Source organism: Cyprinus carpio, chromosome B7, assembly GCF_018340385.1.
Source record: "Cyprinus carpio isolate SPL01 chromosome B7, ASM1834038v1, whole genome shotgun sequence".
NCBI classification, from domain to species: domain Eukaryota; kingdom Metazoa; phylum Chordata; class Actinopteri; order Cypriniformes; family Cyprinidae; genus Cyprinus; species Cyprinus carpio.
The window spans coordinates 24,323,775-24,341,414 of NC_056603.1; the positions used below are offsets into that span (position 1 = coordinate 24,323,775).

Below are 17,640 nucleotides of genomic sequence, written 5' to 3' on the forward strand. Positions count from 1 at the left end.
TCATTTAATGCAAGTGAACATTATCATGCCAGACGTTGTGGTTTGATCTACCTTGTTATAACTGAGGGCTTGACTCCCTCTAGCTTCCTGCGAGCAAAGTTGACCTTCTGTAGAGGGAACCAGTTTATTTCTTTGGTGTTCACACTCTCTGTCCAGGTACCTCCTTTCTTCAGCTGCTTCAGCTCAAAGTTCTGTAACATGAGGAATAGAGCTGTCGTCTTTCACAATTTAGTTAGCCTGTCTCTCTGATAATGATCCGATGTCTAAGCTTTTTATAGACCTCAACTCTTAGGGTGAAACTAAACAAAAACCTGGAAAATTTGAAACAGGTCTACAACGAGGGCAGATCACTTTTATGATTACATTGAGGGCTACCTGTATGTGACAATAAGGAAAGCGAGCTACATGCTTCAAATATGCTGTGACTGAGTTCTTTTACCTTCCAGTCAAGTGAAGGCTCCTTCACAAAGACATCCATGGTGTTGAGCAGCAGGTCTGGGTCATCTCTGAAGGCTCGCAGTGAATGCACCATCACACTCTGAATGAGACCAGACTCTGCCATGGGTCGCATCAAGTTTATAAACTGCCGTGTCAGCCTAAATGGCATCAGTTCAGGCACTGGGAGGAACTACATGCAACATGTAACACAGGTTATTGTTCTCAACTCATAAAGCATCAAGTCAAGCTGTTCATCAATCTTGTATCTCTAAATTGGTAGAGTAGCTCTTTGTACCAGTACTTGTCTCCTTACAGAATCATTGAACTGTCAGTCAAACTAATCAATACTAGACAAAAAGCCCACCTGAGTGGCTGATCCAAATGCATGACCAAAGTCAATGCCGATCATACCGCCAGTCTCTGTGTTAATCATGAAGTTAGAGAGATGCCGATCACCAATGCCCAGAATCCAGTGACTGATGCAGAGCACAGCATGAGAGCAGCTGAAGTGGGACCTCAGCGAAAGGAAGGCTTCAGGTGTGGTACTCATCCTTACAAAAGCACGTCTGAAAACAAGAATTCATGCCATCATTAATTCCTTTTAGAATTAGGACAAACATCAATAAATAACTAAATGATCATCAGTAAAATTGAAATGAAATACTGTAATGTATAACGCAAAATAAGTGAAATGCTGCCATACTTTAACAAGTCATCAGGCACCATCTGCTCAATTCTCCTAAAGTTGTTCACAGTGTCCACACGTTTTGCTTTCCTGCAGCGAATCAAATGTAAATGCATTAAGATGTATTAATATTATTTTAACATGCTCTAAAGCCATTGTAAAATGCTGAGCTATTGACCTATGACAAATGTTAAAACGAAGTGATGACTTACTTGTACAGTTCAGCATATCGTCTAATGCCGTCCACCTTCCCAGCAACTTTACTGATCCAGTCATCATAGGAGTCATTGGGCCTAAAATACATTAAACCATGTAACGCTTAATTCACTCAAGTGCAGGGTATGAAAGCATGATGATGTTTTATTTGCTGAAATAATGAAGGAATATTCACTTTGTGACTGTCATCTGCTCCTGTTCAGTCCTTCTGCTGGAGAGGAAGTCTTTCAGGGTGCAAGTGTTCTCCATCCACTCAATCAGGCCGATCCTGCAGATGTCAGCATACATTAAAGACCCTGCAGGACCAGTTAAAGACAGGCCAGCACACAAGTTGAGTCATGAGAAGCCCATCAAGTACCTGCTTGTGATGGGAATGACCTGATAAGTGCGGAGTGCCAGGCTCCGCTGAGAACAGGCAGTGTCCTGACTGAGAATCATGTTCATCACACCAAACAGCTGCTCGATGCGCTGGTCTTGTCGCAGGTCCTCGCCACCCTTCACTAGGAACGGATAATCCCGCTCGTCATCTCCTCGTATGATGATGCGCTTCGGCCGACGAATAGATGTCATAACCTTCACCTAAGTTTGGGAAGATGAACTGTTACACACTGAAATAATCATCTCAAAATGACATCTAATAATAAGAACATTATTTCTCGTACCCTTTCATCAAAACCTGTGATTTTTGCGTGATATTCTGGCAAAGGCTTCGATTGGCCATCATACTGACCTGTAGAAAACCAGAGCCAGAGAAAAAGACAAACACTTACACTAAATGTAGAACTTCAACGAAGTGACATTATTTACAAAAAAAATTTTTTGAACTCACCTGGTACCTCCAGTTCATTTTTGAGTGTTTCCGTTTTGAAGCTGCTGAGCCAGGGTGAATATTCCTTCATGTTCCCTGGTTCCTTTTGGAAACCTCTCATTGACATAGCCAGGCGGTCCACCTGCTGAAGGAACTCCTTATCTTTTCGCTTTTCATACAACTTGGACCCACCAGCACCAAGCAGCTTCTCTACTTCTTTACAGTATTTCTGCAACAAGGACATAAAATGTTATCTATGTAAGAAACAGAGAAACCAGCAGAGGCCTGACTAATCTCATTATGGTTTTATTTCGATAAGTCGTGCAGCCCTAAGTATAAGTATTGTAAGTTGTGAACCTGAATGAATTTCCTTCTGAAAGATCCAAATCCTGGAGACTTTGAATCACCAAGCATTCCAGCCATTTCTTCATAAAGCTGCTTCATTTTCTTTTTGTCCATGTCTGGTTTGTCCAGTTGATTCTTCACCTCATCCCACCAATCCTGCCAAACCATTACTTGAGAATCAAGACTACCACAACAGCGCCATAAAAATATCATGTCTCAGTAAGTTAAGTGTAGCATATAATTACTGTGCCAGTAGCAGCACGAACTAAAACTGCAATCTGTTCAGCTTGAATAGGTCTGACATCTCAAAACTGGCTCAACCAATGGATCTTTCAGGGAATTTTTCAGGAATCCGTACCTTGAAAAGCATTTCAGGGTTAGTAAGTTGCTGAAGGGCGTCTACAAACTCTTGGACGACGCCACCTTTATCCAGTAATGACTTCAGCCTGGAACACAAACAGCACATTGTCAGTATCGGCAAGGACAAAGCCACTTACAGAGCCTCACAGACCTTTACATACTTTTCAACAAACTTCCGGTTCCTCTGACCACTCGCAGACTCCTCAAAGGTGTAGTTCTCACTGCTGATCATGTATGGATAGATGAGGGCTTGTGGATAGCATTCTGCGATCTCCTCTATAACATGTTTAACTGCTGTCGCCTGTGGCTTGTCAAGCAGAGCCATCATTTGACTGATCCAGCCAATCAGCATCCAGCAAGGCACACTAACAACCTATCAGGACAAAAAAAAAAAAAAAATGAGAAAAATTAATACTTCTTGAAGAAGATAAAGGATAAAACATTGTCATGCAAATTTTTTAACTACTCTAAATGTAAGAATACCTAAATGCCTTATACCTTCAGATTTGGCTTTTAAAATATCTAATCTCTAAATATTAAGTAGCTTCAGCACTTCCGGACACTGATTTCTGCTTTGCATCAGGCTTTATTTTGCTATAATGATTGGCTGACTCTACTGTACATGAACCCTAAAATCAAAGCAAATGATCTTCTCTCACCTCTCTGACCATCAGGTCCAGGGTTTCTGCTGGGTAGAGTTCTACTAGCTGCAGTAGACGAGGAAATTTGAGCCTGGCCTCAACCGAGCTGAGCTTCAATGCCTTCAGCATCATCTTCACTACATGTCCAGGCAAGGACTGCAGTTTAGAACTGATTGCTAGAATCAAACATCAAAAGTGTTGTTATAGCATCAACTTCACCAATACTTTAATGCACTGAACCACAAAAAGACACAAATCCTGTGAGACACTCAAAGAGTGCTCTACATTCGTTGTAACTTTCTATTAGCATTATGAGAACAGTTGGGTGCTGCACTGGTGCACAGCTGCCTCACCTTCTTCTTTCTGTTCGCTCTCTCTTAGTCTTCGGTCACAGAAGTTGACCAAGGTCATGTAGGCCTCCACAATACCATGTGTGTTCACATGCTGCTGGCTGAAGGACTGCTCTTCCTCTTCTGCCTTACGTGCAGCACTTCGCAACATCTCCAGAGCCTGCATCTGCAGACCCTCCACCACCTGAGCAGGAAAATAACACCCATGATTATCAAAACAGCTTTATTCAGTAAGGACGTTTTAATGTTAAAAATGAAAGTTCTTTTGAACTTTCTATTCAATTAAATATTTTGAAAAAAAGTATCACAGTTTCCACAAAAACATTAAGCATAAATAGTGTATTTGAACTGTAGCGTACAACACAGTTTAGTTTCTGGCTTTTTTCATATTGAGGACATTAAAAATATGCAGCTTCAATGCAAATCTAAACATCTCTCTATCATCTTATTTGAATTCTACAAGACCAATTCTGCAATAGCAATTATCTAATCTGTGGTTTATATCCCAAACAGCTACACCTCAATAACTCATTACCTGAGTGATGGATGAGGCCCCTGACAGTTGGAGAATCTTCTGTATTTTCTCTTCCCCGAGAGTCTCCACAGCAGAAGGACTGCGATCCGCAGCTCTGGCCATGAGGTCATAGGTGGTGCCCAGAAGGATCTTCTGGTCACAGATCATTCGAGCAGATGAGCCTTCACTCTGTCTACCAGCGTCAACTGTAAAATAATGCATCAACCATGAAAACTGCTCAATACTCTGGTATTACACTGGTAACCTAAACTTGCTTTCAGCAAAAATCCAAAACTTGAAAAGTAAGCCCGGTTCAGGGGTTGAAAAGATGTGAAATGACAAGAGGGGATCATTCATACTCAGAAGTGGAACAGTCTTGAGCAAAACATTAATCTTTTCAGCAGATCCAAGGCCAGCGCTTCTTCTGTGAGTGAAACGGCTGAAGCTGTGGACCCAGCGGACCAACCAGGCATCATCCGTCTTTGCATCACGGTGAAGTTCCTTCAACAGCTTGGATGCGACCGGAAAATTATTCTGTCAAAAATTTTAACACATTACATTCAGCTTGTACACTCAGCTCTGTTTCTGTGGTTTAAACACAAAAATATGATCTAGGCACCAACACTGATTTTTGTAAAGCCTGAGCACCTGTTTCCATGCACTGTCTGCCATTTGTAGTTTCATGTTGAACTTGCAGTTGTTCACCAGCGCTCTGAGTTCCTCTCCACTCGTCTGCTGTGCACCATCCACCTCCATGCTGTTCTCAGGGGTGGCAGTCAGCCTCTCTAGAATCTTATCCAGGAAGAAACAACTAAAAACAAAAAACAAAGATGAACGCAAGGATGGGACATTTTCTCCACAACTAAGCTTTATAGCATTACAGACATTTCAAGGTGAACCATTTCTTCACTATAACAGCAAAAAGAAATCTGTATTCCCAGTAAGGTGTTGTAAATGACCAGACTCACCGAGATGTGATGATGTCATCCCAAACATTCATGGGGTCCAGTTTAGCATCCGGATAGCGGCTGGTCCACCGTCTGATCATGAACTTCAGAGAATCCACCGAGACTAAGAACAGATACAGTTACACTTTACGGTGATGCTGTTACCATGTAATTACACAAATAAGTACCAAGCAATATTAATTAACTACATGTACTTACTATAGGTAGGTATACTTAGGGCTAGTTGTAATTTTGCATAATTGACTATTTTTGCGTAATTGCATAATTACTCACCCTCTCCTGAGATATAATCCAGGAAGTCTTGGATCTCTGTCAGAGTTTGGACAGACTGTAGCACAGTCAGACGGCTGCGGTTCAGCAGTGGGTCGATACTTGAGTAGTTCTACATAAAATCAAGTTGTAGGGGGAAAAAAAAATCAGGTATTTGCATTCCTCCAGGTCAGATCTCAAACTATTCAATGACGAACAGACGCAAATAGAAGTCTGTGTTTGTGTCTGTCTGCATGCCTATGTAACACCGCATCTAAAAAATAACATACTTTCTGTGAAACAACTAATTGATTCGTTGTTTTTTTTTTTTTTTTGTCAAAACTGACCTGCATGAAGACTTGCATGCAGCTGTTGGCATAGTATTTGGCCCTGTCATAGTCCTCTTGCAGGATGTACAGTAGACTCAGCTCCTGACTGTAATGGGTCTCCATGATGATCTTGTGCTCTTCTTTCTTCATAGCAGCATCAACAAAGCTGAGCAGATCCTGAGATCTCTCCCCCAGCTGCAACTGCTTCAACATACTACGCATCATGTACTGCAGGTATGTTTCCTATTAGAGATAAAAACATGAGCAATTACTGTAGGACAAGATATTATTTAATCATGGGCGTGATTCCAGATGATCTGATGATTAATGGCAAAATAGCCAAAATTGAAAGTGCTCAAAATTACTTATATTACCACATAAAAAGGCTCTGTCCACATTTTTTCTAGCCTGACAGGTGAGTTGTCATCAATGTTGACCGTGGCACAATACTGCAGCGATTTCCACTCTGTCAGGTGATTATAGGCCTCCAGGGCAGCAATTTCCCAGAAATCTTTCTCTGTGTTTGTGGGCTCTCCATCATTCCAGTCTTCTTTGTTCAGTGCCTGAATCAAAACAGCACATTACAATTAGGTCAGCTATAAAGTCAGCTATACAGCCCAGTGTAAACGCCCAATTTTTTTCATAAAAAAATAAATTGTATTTACAGAAATTCATATACATATTTCTGATATGCAGAAATAAAAATAAAAAATCATAAATTTTGAATATTCATAAATTAGAATTCTCTAACAGTTGTGTTTCAAAATAGCAATTTTGACGGTAACCACAAGGTATATATCCAGAATTGCACTGGTTGCCACCTGTCATAAAAAGGAAAAAGGAAGACACTGACAAGAGTGTGTAGATACTGCTGCTGCACAAAATCATTTCAGAGGAGCTGACGGAGGAAAAAAAAAGGTTCTCGTTTATGTTCCTGTATTGTGTTTGTGACCAAGAAAACACACATCAGTACCTCATTGTAGAGCTTCACAGCTTCAGCATAATCACTCTTTGCCTCTGCTTGCAAGGCTGTGAATGTTACTGACTTTGTGCCAATCTTGCCACTAAAGATTCCTCTGACCACATCGTAATCTCCCAAAGACCTGTAAAGTCTACAGAGGAATATAAATCAGTAAAGAACTGTTAAGGCTGTGGCATGAAAAACTGTGAGCACTTCAGACATTTCTGAGGGAGTTTGATCTTACTTGGCAAGGTGGATCCATCTTTCTGTGTCAGGTGGCAGCTCTCGTTTGCCCCGTGCTCGTTTTGTAGGAGGTTCGTCTGTCTTACCAGTGCCATGAAGCAAACTCTCCTCCAGTAACAGGATGCCCATGGGCTGCTGCAGACTGGCGAGACAGCTGGCACTGACGAGAGCCGGCTCAACACCAAGAAGGGCCTTATGATGATAACTCATGTCCTGTAATATATAAAATGTACCTGAATCAGGGCTACTAATACAATTAACAAGCTTAATAATCCAATTTAAAGACTTTCAGAGTTCAAATTTCTGAATAAGACTAAGCAAACAATAACTCTGTTTAACCCAGTGGTCTCAAACTCAGTTCCTGGAGGGCCACAGGTCTGCAGAGTTTAGCTCCAAATCACACCTGCTTGGAAGTTTCTAGTAATCCTGAACACCTCGATTAGCTGGATCAGGTGTTTGATTAGGGTTGGAGCTAAACTGTGCAGAGCTGTGACCCTCCAGGAATTGAGTTTTAGACCAACGGTTTAACCCTTTCCTTGCTGTCTATTAGTTTATAAACACACTTATCACTGCACTGTGTACACACACACCTGCACACAAGAAATGAATGGAGGGAAGTAGACAGTGCTCATGTTGAGGAAGGTGTTGAGGGTCTGCACTAGATCCTTAAAAATTGAAGTTTTTTCTTTACTAGACTTGGATCCCTCCATTTCAACCAGCAGTCCAGCAAACAGTGAGCTGAACAGCTGCTTCGCCAGTGTGGCATCCCTCTGTAAAAGACATTTAAACAAGAACTGACAGCTATAAATTTACTATATTTAGGAAATTACTTTCAAACATGTTGTTAAAATAATCCTGAATCACAGTGAACCTGTGCCAGAGCCTGTAGCGGGGCGATGAGGCTGCTGTTCGGAATCTGAATATCAGGAAGATCTCCAACTCTATAGCTGCGGTACAACGTGACCTGAGCATCCTGACGGATCTTCAGATCTGCTCTTCTTTCCTGCAGAACACAAACAAGAATGTTATGAAAAACATCATAAATGATAATGCACATGCCTATCTATGAAAGAAGACCTACCCTTTCAGTTCTTTGGGACTGAATTTCTTTCTTGGCGAATCTGATGCTCTCCTTCTCTTTATCCTTTAGAAATCTCTTCCTGAGCCTCAGAATGTCTGCACGGCGCTCCCGCTCGGCTGTGTGAAAACCAACCAACAGAGTTTCACTGTGGAAGTCCTTGATGCTAATCAAGTCCAACCTTTAATGGCGAATTGTCAGGAATAAATTTTAAATAGGTGTCTCACCTGCACTCCGACTGTCGGTTTCGTCACTGGCAGCGGTCAGGCGTTTAGAGCCAAACCCTGCACCCACGGCTCTCCAGGCAGCTTGGGGCCGTTCTGATCTCTTTTTCTCAAATACCAGGAGTGATGATAAAGTATCAGATGAAAGCGAATAATCAGCCAGTGTGTCCACATTACTCCCGGTTAACCAGTTATATGCTGAACGGCGTCCTGAAAAACAAATGGTTATTATTACAGCGAAAGATACCTGAAGTGTCATTAGTCAACCTACAATAAATTTCTCCTCCCATTTTTAGTTCATTTTATATTTTATGAGGTACCTGCACCAGGAGCCAGAGTCTGAGAGAACTCCAGGGACGTCTGTGTGGCTCTGATCTGACCTCTCACTGTGGCTGCCTGACTTCCTGCAGCCTCTAAACCCTGAGTGCCAGAACCCTGGGTGGCTTGGGTCTCCATAAACATCGGTGTGAGGACCGTACTCCGCAAACGCCAGTTAGAGTCAATGGCATAGTCCTGGAATAAACGAATAGAACAGAAAGCATTGAAATTATGGTCTTGAAAAACAACTTAGATTGAAATGAATCAAATACTAGGTATGATTTAAAGACCCAGGAAAAATAAACAGCATGTAGATAGGATCTTTTCAATGTTGTTTTAACAACAGTTCTTACCTGAAACTTGCACTCAGAGAGCGGGAACTCAAAGATGTTGAGTGTGTAGTCAGGGCTGCGACTGGTCATCTCGAGAAGCAGGTCAGTGGCCAGACTGAGGAAGTGTTCTTCAATGCGGGACGAATACAGTGACTTCAGCACCACAAGCAAGCGCTCCAGTGTCTCTGGAGGTAAACGGCTCTCATGACTCCAGAAATTACGCACATAAAGCTTAAGAGAAATCACACAGGAATGTGAGAAAATACTTTAGGGTCATGTGTTGAGATTGATTTGTGAGAAACTTTAAATTTACATTTTATTTAAAATGATGAAAAATCAAAGTGAAATTAAAATGATCATAGCAGGTAACTAGTCCGCTTACTGTAAGCCGTAGTTTTCATCTGTCAGCCCCTGGAGGAGAGTTTCTCGAGCTGCACTGAGCACTTCAACAGAGGTGCTGTCTTCCATGCTCTCAGCGTCACTGCAAACACGTCATGATTACATGTACACTACTCTTCAAATGTTTGCGGTCACTCTCAGCAAGATAAAAAAAAATATTATATATATATATATATAGATTTATTCAGCACAAATGCATTTACACATTTATTGATCTTTTACATGGTTACAAAATTAATTATGGTTTCCTCAAATCTATTAACCAGCACAACTGTTTTCAACACTGATAATAAAAACAAATGTTTGTTGAGCACCAAATCAGCATGTCAGAACGATTTCTGAAGGATAATGTGACAATTCAGCCTTGCCATCACAGGAATAAAATTACATAATAATTGTAATAATATTTCACAAATCTTGTTTTTATTGTTTTTGTATTCAAATAAATGCAAGCTAGCTAACAAAAATCTTCAGACCCGAAACATTTAAGTGGTGGTGTACATTTAATTTGTGATGAAATATTAAAATGTAAAAAATTCAACTGTAAAAGAAAAACAAAACAAAGAACAATCTGGGAGACTGAGAGGACAGCACAAAATCAGTAGAAACACATTAAACAAAGGAAATGTACAACAAAAGTCATTTGTGTGATGAATGATGAAAAGGAGTAAAACAGGACTGGGTAAGAGGAGGTTTTTGGAGTCAGTTACCTGTAGTTGTCCTGGATCCACATCAGGATGTCATACATCCTCTCTCTGCAGACAGGAGAAGGGTGAGACACAAATGTTGTGATGGCTCCCAAAATCTCCTTCAGCTCTTGGGGTTTCAGACATGCCAGGATCTTATGTATGATATCCAGACAAACCCGCTGCCTGCCTTCATCTCTGAAAGACACAGCATGTGATGTGAAGAGGGTTTATCTGTTATATTTTACAATCACAGGCATAAAACCTGAAACAACACAAGGAAATGAAATGAACTCCTGCAGTATTAACAGACTTGTGGCTCATGATCTGTGAAAGGCCTTTGGTCTTCAGGTGCAGGTAGATTTCAGGGATGACATCAGCACGACTCAGCACACATTCAAGGCAGTGTGTCTTCAAAATGCCATGCAGCTTTGGCAGCAAGTAAAAAACTGGATTTACAAATCTATGGAGAATTAATAAGAGAAAACATTATTTACAGAAATAAAATTAGGCCTTTACTACATACGATGGAATTTTTCATCTCACCGATCCATTAAGGGTGGGAAGTGTTTGGACACTTTGCTCAGGCAAACAATAAACTTGTCATCCACCTCCTTCTTTCTCAAATCCATGAGCTTCGTAATAGTAATATTAAATAAGGGCCCTTCATTTTGCTACAACAAAGAAAAACAATAGTTGGTTACTGGATACTCTCTAAAGACAACCTTCACATTTACAACAATAAGTATATTGCATTGTAAAACAAAATATCTCAGATAAAAAATGGGATACAATTTGGCAGGAACAAACAGCCACACTTACACTTTCTCTCTCAGTCATGTAGTTTAGGATTAAACCAATGATCTCAGCAGCTGCTGCGTAAACCTCTTTATATCTGATGAATGACAAGTTGTTGGCCAGTGACTGAAAGTATCTGTAACACAGGAATTGTAAGAGGACAATACTGGTTTGTAATTTATGTGATTTATAATTAGAGAAAAAAACATTTGTATGATAAATTCAATAATAATGCAAACACACACACACACACTCCAACATATATAAATACATATACATACATATAGCAAAATGTTTACCTGTCATGCTCAATGCCACATGCAGCATCATAAGGAGGAAGATTATTGGCCATTACAATGCCTAAAAGCTGTAGTCCAACAGAGTTATCCTTGCTGTTGGGATCAGTTCCAGAAAACCGTTCATATATCAAACTATGGGAGGAAACGGGAAAAAATCTCTGAGATTTTGCATCCATTCCATTCATCTATGCATGGTTATTTTGGCAAACATCTAATCCTAGAATTTCAGCAATTGAAATATTCACATTCTGAAATATTTCCACTTCATTTACAAACTAATAAATAATAAATAAAGTACTTTGATCGATTTGATTTCTTACTCGTAAGGCATTGTGAGGCAGTCCTTCCAGCATTCCACAACTGTGCGGATGACCTCCAGGTTGTGCCGGAAAACAGCCCGTTTGGAGTCGAAGCAGTTCTTAACCAGAAAGCCAAGGAGCCTATTGGCCAAAACCTCATCTCTTGTGCTACCCTAAACCAGTAAGAAAGATAAGGGAATAAAGAGACTATATGTTCAAATGTATGCAATGAATATAAAATTTTTGCAAATAATGTACCCTGAGAATCAATCAAATACCATCGCATACACACCTTTGGTGTGGCCACACTTGCCCATGAGAGGACAGTCACCACAATGTCCACTACCATAAAGTGAATGCCCTCTCCTCCATTGCTACTGGAAACCACCAGCTGCACCAGTGGGCCCAGCCAATGCTTTGCATATGGACGAAATATCTGGACATAAAGATGTCAAATAAAAACACCACATACACAACATACCAATAAATCCAGAGAGAGGCAAAGAGAACCCTCTGAAGCAGTACCTCTTCAGCATTGATGATAAGTTTGGCTATGAAGAGTCTAATGTTCAGTGGGGTGGACGGATTGTCCAGCTTCCCCTGCAGGAACTTCATCCAGGGAGGAAGATCACTAGGTGTCACTCCCTAAAACAAAACATATTCAGAAGTGTCCCGACTCGAAATTTCAGGCAAAACTGTTCATGCCTTTGAGGTCATGCTGTGACTGACCTCCTCTATTTTAGGGGTGATGTTGTTCCTTTGCATGTGGCGCAGCAGTGCCGTCATATTGGCCATACATTCATGCTGATTCAGCTCATCCATCTCAAGCTCCACAGTCTCATCCTGAGACATAACCTCCTTACGCTCCTAACAACGCAGACAGTTACTTATTAAAACTGTAGCTAACTTTCTAAAACCTATAACATCTGCTTTACAAAAGAAAAGAGACAATGAATCTCTCCTGAGACGTACCCGAGTCCTGCTGGAGCTGCTCCCGCCTGAAGGATTCTGGGAGTTGTAGGAAAAGCTCTGAACTCCGGTGGAGAAGTCAAACTGACTCATCTCCTCACTGAGACTGCTGTCTGCCATGTAGGACTGAGAGGAGAGGTATACAGGTGCCTCTGTAAAATAACGAGCAGATAGCATCTATAAAAGTGCCTTGTGAATTTATGCTAAAAGCAGTCTGCCAGGGAAAATACATGATAACAAATGCATCTTCGTAAATATTCATGGATGACATCTATCTTTCTAAACATGTAGTTAACCAGCTTGTAGATACCTCAGACAACTCACCTCCATTTTCTCCACTCACTTCTTTCCTGATCATGACATATTTCTTTTTCCTCTCAATAGGGACCTGTAAATGCAAGTAAACATAATACAATACAACACAACAAAACAAATACCAATATAACACATTTAAAAGCTTTACTTACATCAATCTCTATAGGAAAGTTGTACACCCTTTGTGTATCAATGAGGTTGTCAAATATGAATTGATTCTGGGGTTAAAACAAACAACAAAATTAACTTACAAATATGGAAAAAAGTTAAACTTCATTCAGAGAGAAGGATACATTTGAAGTTATAAGTCTGTTGTACTTGGAATTAACAAAAATCATAATTATACTGCAAAAATGAAAACAATAAATGTAGCAAATATTATGAACACTGCTTGTACAGAATACATATTGAGTCTTTTGTGGGCACAGTAACAGACCTTGTCAGGTTTCTCGGTGAAGAGGAAGCCCTGGTAGAATTTGGTCTCATTGAAGCTGCAGCTGATCAGGGCGATGGCACAGTTATAAGCAGCACAGTGATACTGTCTCCGCAGCTCCAGCAGAACCGTCTCTCCTGTCATGTTCTCAGTGAAGGCCTCAAAACACGATCTGACATGTATTGTATTGATTAGGTTCAGATTTTAAAAATTACATGCACAAGACTTAATTGTATTGCTTATAAATATAAATAGCTTACTCAAAAAAAAAAAAAAAAAAGATTTTTTTTTTTTACTTGTGTAGAATACATAAAGAGTTAATTCACAGAATAATTTTTAATTGTGGGTGAATTATTCCTTCAGAGTCAGCATGAAGAAAGGAAATAATGTCCTGTCCGACTTTAAACGACCTTCCCAACAAAAATTTATATAACTTTACTAACATAAAATGGTCACAAGTGAGTTGTCACTGAATCACCTGACCATATAAAGTGTAATATCTGTTCTTAAAAGGTAAAAAAGAGAAAAAAGTCTATTTCAAATACATACTTGAGGAGGTTCTTGGAAAGCTCATTGCCTTCTGCACTGCCTGTGCCACAGAAGGCCTGGTTGATAGCTGAGTTTTTAGAATAGACTTCCTCTTTAGGCAGACGAGAGTATAACACCTCCAGCAGCTTATAACAGCCGATCTTCATCATGATCTGACTCTCAAACACTGACTCAACAGACTGGAGGACAGATGACAGGAAAACACACACAACAGCAGTATCTTTGAATGAAAGTGCAAAAACGTGTTTTTGGATTTGAACAGATCTAATCATATTTAGTGTACTTTAATAACCCAGTGTAAGTCACCTTGGTGAAGCGTGCCTGTAGAGTAGTCATAATATCAGCAATATTAGTAATGAAGAACTGAGAGAGTGCTTGAGGGCTGCAGTGAGAGGCCATTGGTAGCAGGACTCTGTCTATAAGACCCATAAGCATGGAGTTTGAAGGCACATCTTTGGCTTGAAATGACTGGTAGACAGAGTTGAGGAGAAGAACCTGTCTTTCCCACTGAGATCTGACAAAAAGAAATAATACGCAACACATGCATATTAGAAATAAATCTAAGCAACTATAAATATAGACAAAAAGATGAAATCTTTTTGAACTTACTGGCGAGCAATATTTTGAAAGCAGGTCTGAAAGAGCTCCTCCATGATATGTTTTTTGTCCCGGCACAGAACTCTAGCCATGAGCTTCAATAACACGGGACTCTGAGACAGCTGCAGGGCCTCTAAAAACTGAGGTTATCAAAATGAACGACCAATTATTATCCTTTTACAAAAAAGAACACGAATAACGTTGAATAACTAAGTCATTGTTGTTAATTTACTGATTTTAAGACATAATGAAACTGTGTGAGAAAAAAGAAAAAGTAAATCATGGTATCTGTAGAACTGTCTAGTTTAAGCATCTCACTTTGCGAATGCAGTCCATGTAGTTGTTACACTGAAGTGATCCACGAGGGAATTCATCCGACTGCATAGGAAAATGTGCAGCCACCAGAGTCTCCAGAGCCCTCCTGAGCTCCTCCAGGGGCATGCTGGGTAATGTAGTGAAGAAGGGCAGCATGATCAGAGCCTGGCTCTAATTAAGAGAATGAGGAGAAGAGAGTGACATCAGAGAAAATGAAGAAAAATATACTCCATAAACCAAAACATGCAATAAAATGCACTTTTTCCAGTTTTGCAAAATACAGAGTAAAGCTGGAAAAGGTTACCTTGAGATTTAATGGCATAGACATATCTGTGAGAAGGGCAGTGAACGTGGTGAACACAGCATTGAATGCTTTGTGGTCTGTATTGGAGCATACAGAGGAATCGATCTGTAGAAAAAATGTGATTAAAATCTCATGCATGTACCCATTTTGTCTCTTTAAAATGCACAGAAAATAAAGTATAATTGATGTGGTACCTGGAGCACTTTGGCAAGCAATGAAAGGACTGAAGTTTTGCTCTCTGGTGAGGCTGCGGGACCCTCCCACCACGGCCTGAGTAAATCCCAACCCTTGAGCACCTGTTCAGCCAATAGCGAGCCTTGGGACTTTCTGACTGAACGCTCACGGAAACTATGGTCCAACATGCCGTTCAGCAGAACACTAACCTAAAAGGACAGTCGAACAACATTTCAGATCTCAGTGCTTATGCAGAAAATGGTCATGCTGTTCTTAATAGCACTTTATTTGTAGTATATATCTAACCAATCAGACAAATGAAGAGCATGTCAGTAATCCAAGATTGACAGTTTCAGTCATTATATGTGAAGAAAAACTAGAATTTACTGTTAGCTAGTCATTTTATCCTGCTGGTGTATTTCTTCACCAGGACTGCAGTTACCGTCAGCACTGCAAGTCTAAGCATATCATAGGGTCATTGGTGCCAGTGGTTTCTTCAATCTACATAGGCTTACAATGCTTTTAGGAAACATAGTCCAGGCTACTTTGATGGCTCACCATGCTGGGGTTCTGGTTGGCTGAAGCCAGCAGCAGCGGCACTGTGTGCTCCACTCTGCGGAGTAACTCAGTATTGAGAGATGTCTGGAAGAGGCTGTAGAAGTACTCTCCGTGAGAGAAGCTGAGGAAGTGAGGATTCAGACTGCCAGAGAGAGGGACGGAGAGCGTAATGGTGTTCAGCAAAAGGCCAACAGTCTGTTCACTCTGAATTGTTGAGGGAAATAAAGACAGGTTTCAAGAGTTGATTCATTTAACAGATGCATTCAAAAACACAAACAGCCAAAGATCTTCAAAGTCTTAGTCCCTTATTTTAACTATAATTCAAACAACATACCTGATCACCCAAACAGAATGCCAACTGCACAAGCCTGTCTGCCAACTTCCTGCTGCCAATGTCCATGGAGGGCAGAGACTTTCTGTCACTTCCTGGAGCAATGCTTTTATAAATACTAGTGAGAAGTTTGGAGCCCAGAGAGCAACCATAACCAGCATCCTACAGAGAATCGGTAAACATCACAACATGAATGTCATTGTAATAATTGTATAGACTGAACAGAATTATATTGACATTAATTTATTCAGTGTGTACCTGACTGTGTAGAGCTGAGTTGAGAAGCCCAGATTGGTGAAGCTGCTTACAGGCTAAGAGTAACAGATGCATGCTAGCATGACTGTCCCTGTTATCCGCCTCATACAGATCAATAGCACACAACTTCTCCACACTGTCCGAAAAAAGACAGAAAACACACACATAAATGAAGAAGTGCATATATCAACCATACACTCAATAACTCTGTTCATTTAAGAATGTCATCAATAATATTTCAATTGTAATGTAAAATGTGGAGACAATAGGGGGAAAAAAGCAGTGGGAAATGGATTTGGGGGAATAAACAAACTAGATTCGAGCTTCTAAGTACATTTCAGAGTAGGTGAAACAACCACAAAACCACACAACACAATTCACTGAAAATTACAAAAAAAATGAACAGACCTCTGTACAGTTATTCTCTTCCTAATGCCACTCTCCAGCTGTGTCCTGTAAGGTGTTGATGCCAAAGCTTTAAGCAAAGGAGTGCACACCTCCGGCAGCTGAGTCATCACCTCCAGATCTGCCATGTTAAACCCAATGGAAGAGGGCTCACACACCGTCAGCGCCACCAGTGTGAAGAAAGAAGAGTTGAAAACATCTTGCTCCATTATCTAAAGAGAAAGTGAAAAAGTGTCACGAAGCATGATGTAACATTCTGATTGCTTCACTGGATGCTTTGAAGGTAGACTTTTAGAACAAAAGTAAATAAAGCAAGTCACTATCTTTTGTTTTTCAATTTATTATGTTGCCTTTAAAATATAAGCAGGGGTTAAAGCAAAAAAAAAAAAAATCCTGAGCCTGAACTTTTTTCTGGGGAGGGGCGGGGGTGCACATGCAAAGCATGCAATGACTGTGGCAACTTTAACATTTGAAAGGATATTATGGCAAAGTTATTGCTTTCCTTATTCAAACTGATTTTTTTTTCATTAATATATGGCTGGCCTGAAGAATGAAAGCTAGGCTATATCATACACTTATACTTGCTTGTCGGCACTAGGGGTGTGACAATACACTTAGCTCAAGAGATGAAACAAAATATAGTTACTTGGTTCACTAGAACAAGACAATATTTTAATAGAATATATAAGAAATTTTCAATGACAAAATACTTGTCTTTTAATTACAAAAAGTAAAACAATGCAGTTGTATTTTGACTATATTATTTTATACTAAATATATTTTAACTAATCTAGGGCTGTAACTAATGATTATTTTTGTAATAATCAAGTAATCTACTGATTATTTTGACAGTTGAGTAATCTGATCATTTTTAGTAACACAGATAGACCTAAGT

The 17,640-nt window shown here is 40.1% G+C and overlaps 1 protein-coding gene across 1 annotated transcript in view; it reads right to left on the reverse strand.

Annotated features, from left to right (window-relative positions):
• prkdc (protein kinase, DNA-activated, catalytic subunit) overlaps positions 1-17,640 on the reverse strand; it is a 30,926-nt gene that overhangs the window by 570 nt on the left and 12,716 nt on the right. The window contains exons 33-85 of the mRNA XM_042728075.1: positions 16,749-16,957; positions 16,344-16,476; positions 16,089-16,247; positions 15,755-15,958; positions 15,217-15,405; positions 15,023-15,127; positions 14,722-14,889; positions 14,416-14,543; positions 14,113-14,320; positions 13,807-13,985; positions 13,261-13,429; positions 12,977-13,042; positions 12,834-12,897; positions 12,513-12,661; positions 12,270-12,407; positions 12,066-12,185; positions 11,833-11,976; positions 11,562-11,713; positions 11,242-11,373; positions 10,967-11,078; positions 10,691-10,818; positions 10,458-10,607; positions 10,169-10,342; positions 9,442-9,540; positions 9,081-9,291; positions 8,730-8,922; positions 8,413-8,619; positions 8,189-8,304; positions 7,979-8,110; positions 7,698-7,877; positions 7,109-7,320; positions 6,877-7,015; positions 6,278-6,466; positions 5,922-6,146; positions 5,599-5,707; positions 5,326-5,428; positions 5,006-5,168; positions 4,717-4,891; positions 4,379-4,563; positions 3,847-4,027; positions 3,512-3,669; positions 3,014-3,225; positions 2,851-2,938; positions 2,505-2,648; positions 2,169-2,376; positions 2,002-2,069; positions 1,698-1,918; positions 1,515-1,607; positions 1,336-1,416; positions 1,142-1,213; positions 803-1,004; positions 440-628; positions 52-191 (exon numbers count right to left, since the gene is read on the reverse strand). Of these exons, the coding sequence (XP_042584009.1) occupies positions 52-191; positions 440-628; positions 803-1,004; positions 1,142-1,213; positions 1,336-1,416; positions 1,515-1,607; positions 1,698-1,918; positions 2,002-2,069; positions 2,169-2,376; positions 2,505-2,648; positions 2,851-2,938; positions 3,014-3,225; positions 3,512-3,669; positions 3,847-4,027; positions 4,379-4,563; positions 4,717-4,891; positions 5,006-5,168; positions 5,326-5,428; positions 5,599-5,707; positions 5,922-6,146; positions 6,278-6,466; positions 6,877-7,015; positions 7,109-7,320; positions 7,698-7,877; positions 7,979-8,110; positions 8,189-8,304; positions 8,413-8,619; positions 8,730-8,922; positions 9,081-9,291; positions 9,442-9,540; positions 10,169-10,342; positions 10,458-10,607; positions 10,691-10,818; positions 10,967-11,078; positions 11,242-11,373; positions 11,562-11,713; positions 11,833-11,976; positions 12,066-12,185; positions 12,270-12,407; positions 12,513-12,661; positions 12,834-12,897; positions 12,977-13,042; positions 13,261-13,429; positions 13,807-13,985; positions 14,113-14,320; positions 14,416-14,543; positions 14,722-14,889; positions 15,023-15,127; positions 15,217-15,405; positions 15,755-15,958; positions 16,089-16,247; positions 16,344-16,476; positions 16,749-16,957 (8,075 nt within the window). The remainder of the gene's footprint in view (positions 1-51; positions 192-439; positions 629-802; positions 1,005-1,141; positions 1,214-1,335; positions 1,417-1,514; positions 1,608-1,697; positions 1,919-2,001; positions 2,070-2,168; positions 2,377-2,504; positions 2,649-2,850; positions 2,939-3,013; positions 3,226-3,511; positions 3,670-3,846; positions 4,028-4,378; positions 4,564-4,716; positions 4,892-5,005; positions 5,169-5,325; positions 5,429-5,598; positions 5,708-5,921; positions 6,147-6,277; positions 6,467-6,876; positions 7,016-7,108; positions 7,321-7,697; positions 7,878-7,978; positions 8,111-8,188; positions 8,305-8,412; positions 8,620-8,729; positions 8,923-9,080; positions 9,292-9,441; positions 9,541-10,168; positions 10,343-10,457; positions 10,608-10,690; positions 10,819-10,966; positions 11,079-11,241; positions 11,374-11,561; positions 11,714-11,832; positions 11,977-12,065; positions 12,186-12,269; positions 12,408-12,512; positions 12,662-12,833; positions 12,898-12,976; positions 13,043-13,260; positions 13,430-13,806; positions 13,986-14,112; positions 14,321-14,415; positions 14,544-14,721; positions 14,890-15,022; positions 15,128-15,216; positions 15,406-15,754; positions 15,959-16,088; positions 16,248-16,343; positions 16,477-16,748; positions 16,958-17,640) is intronic.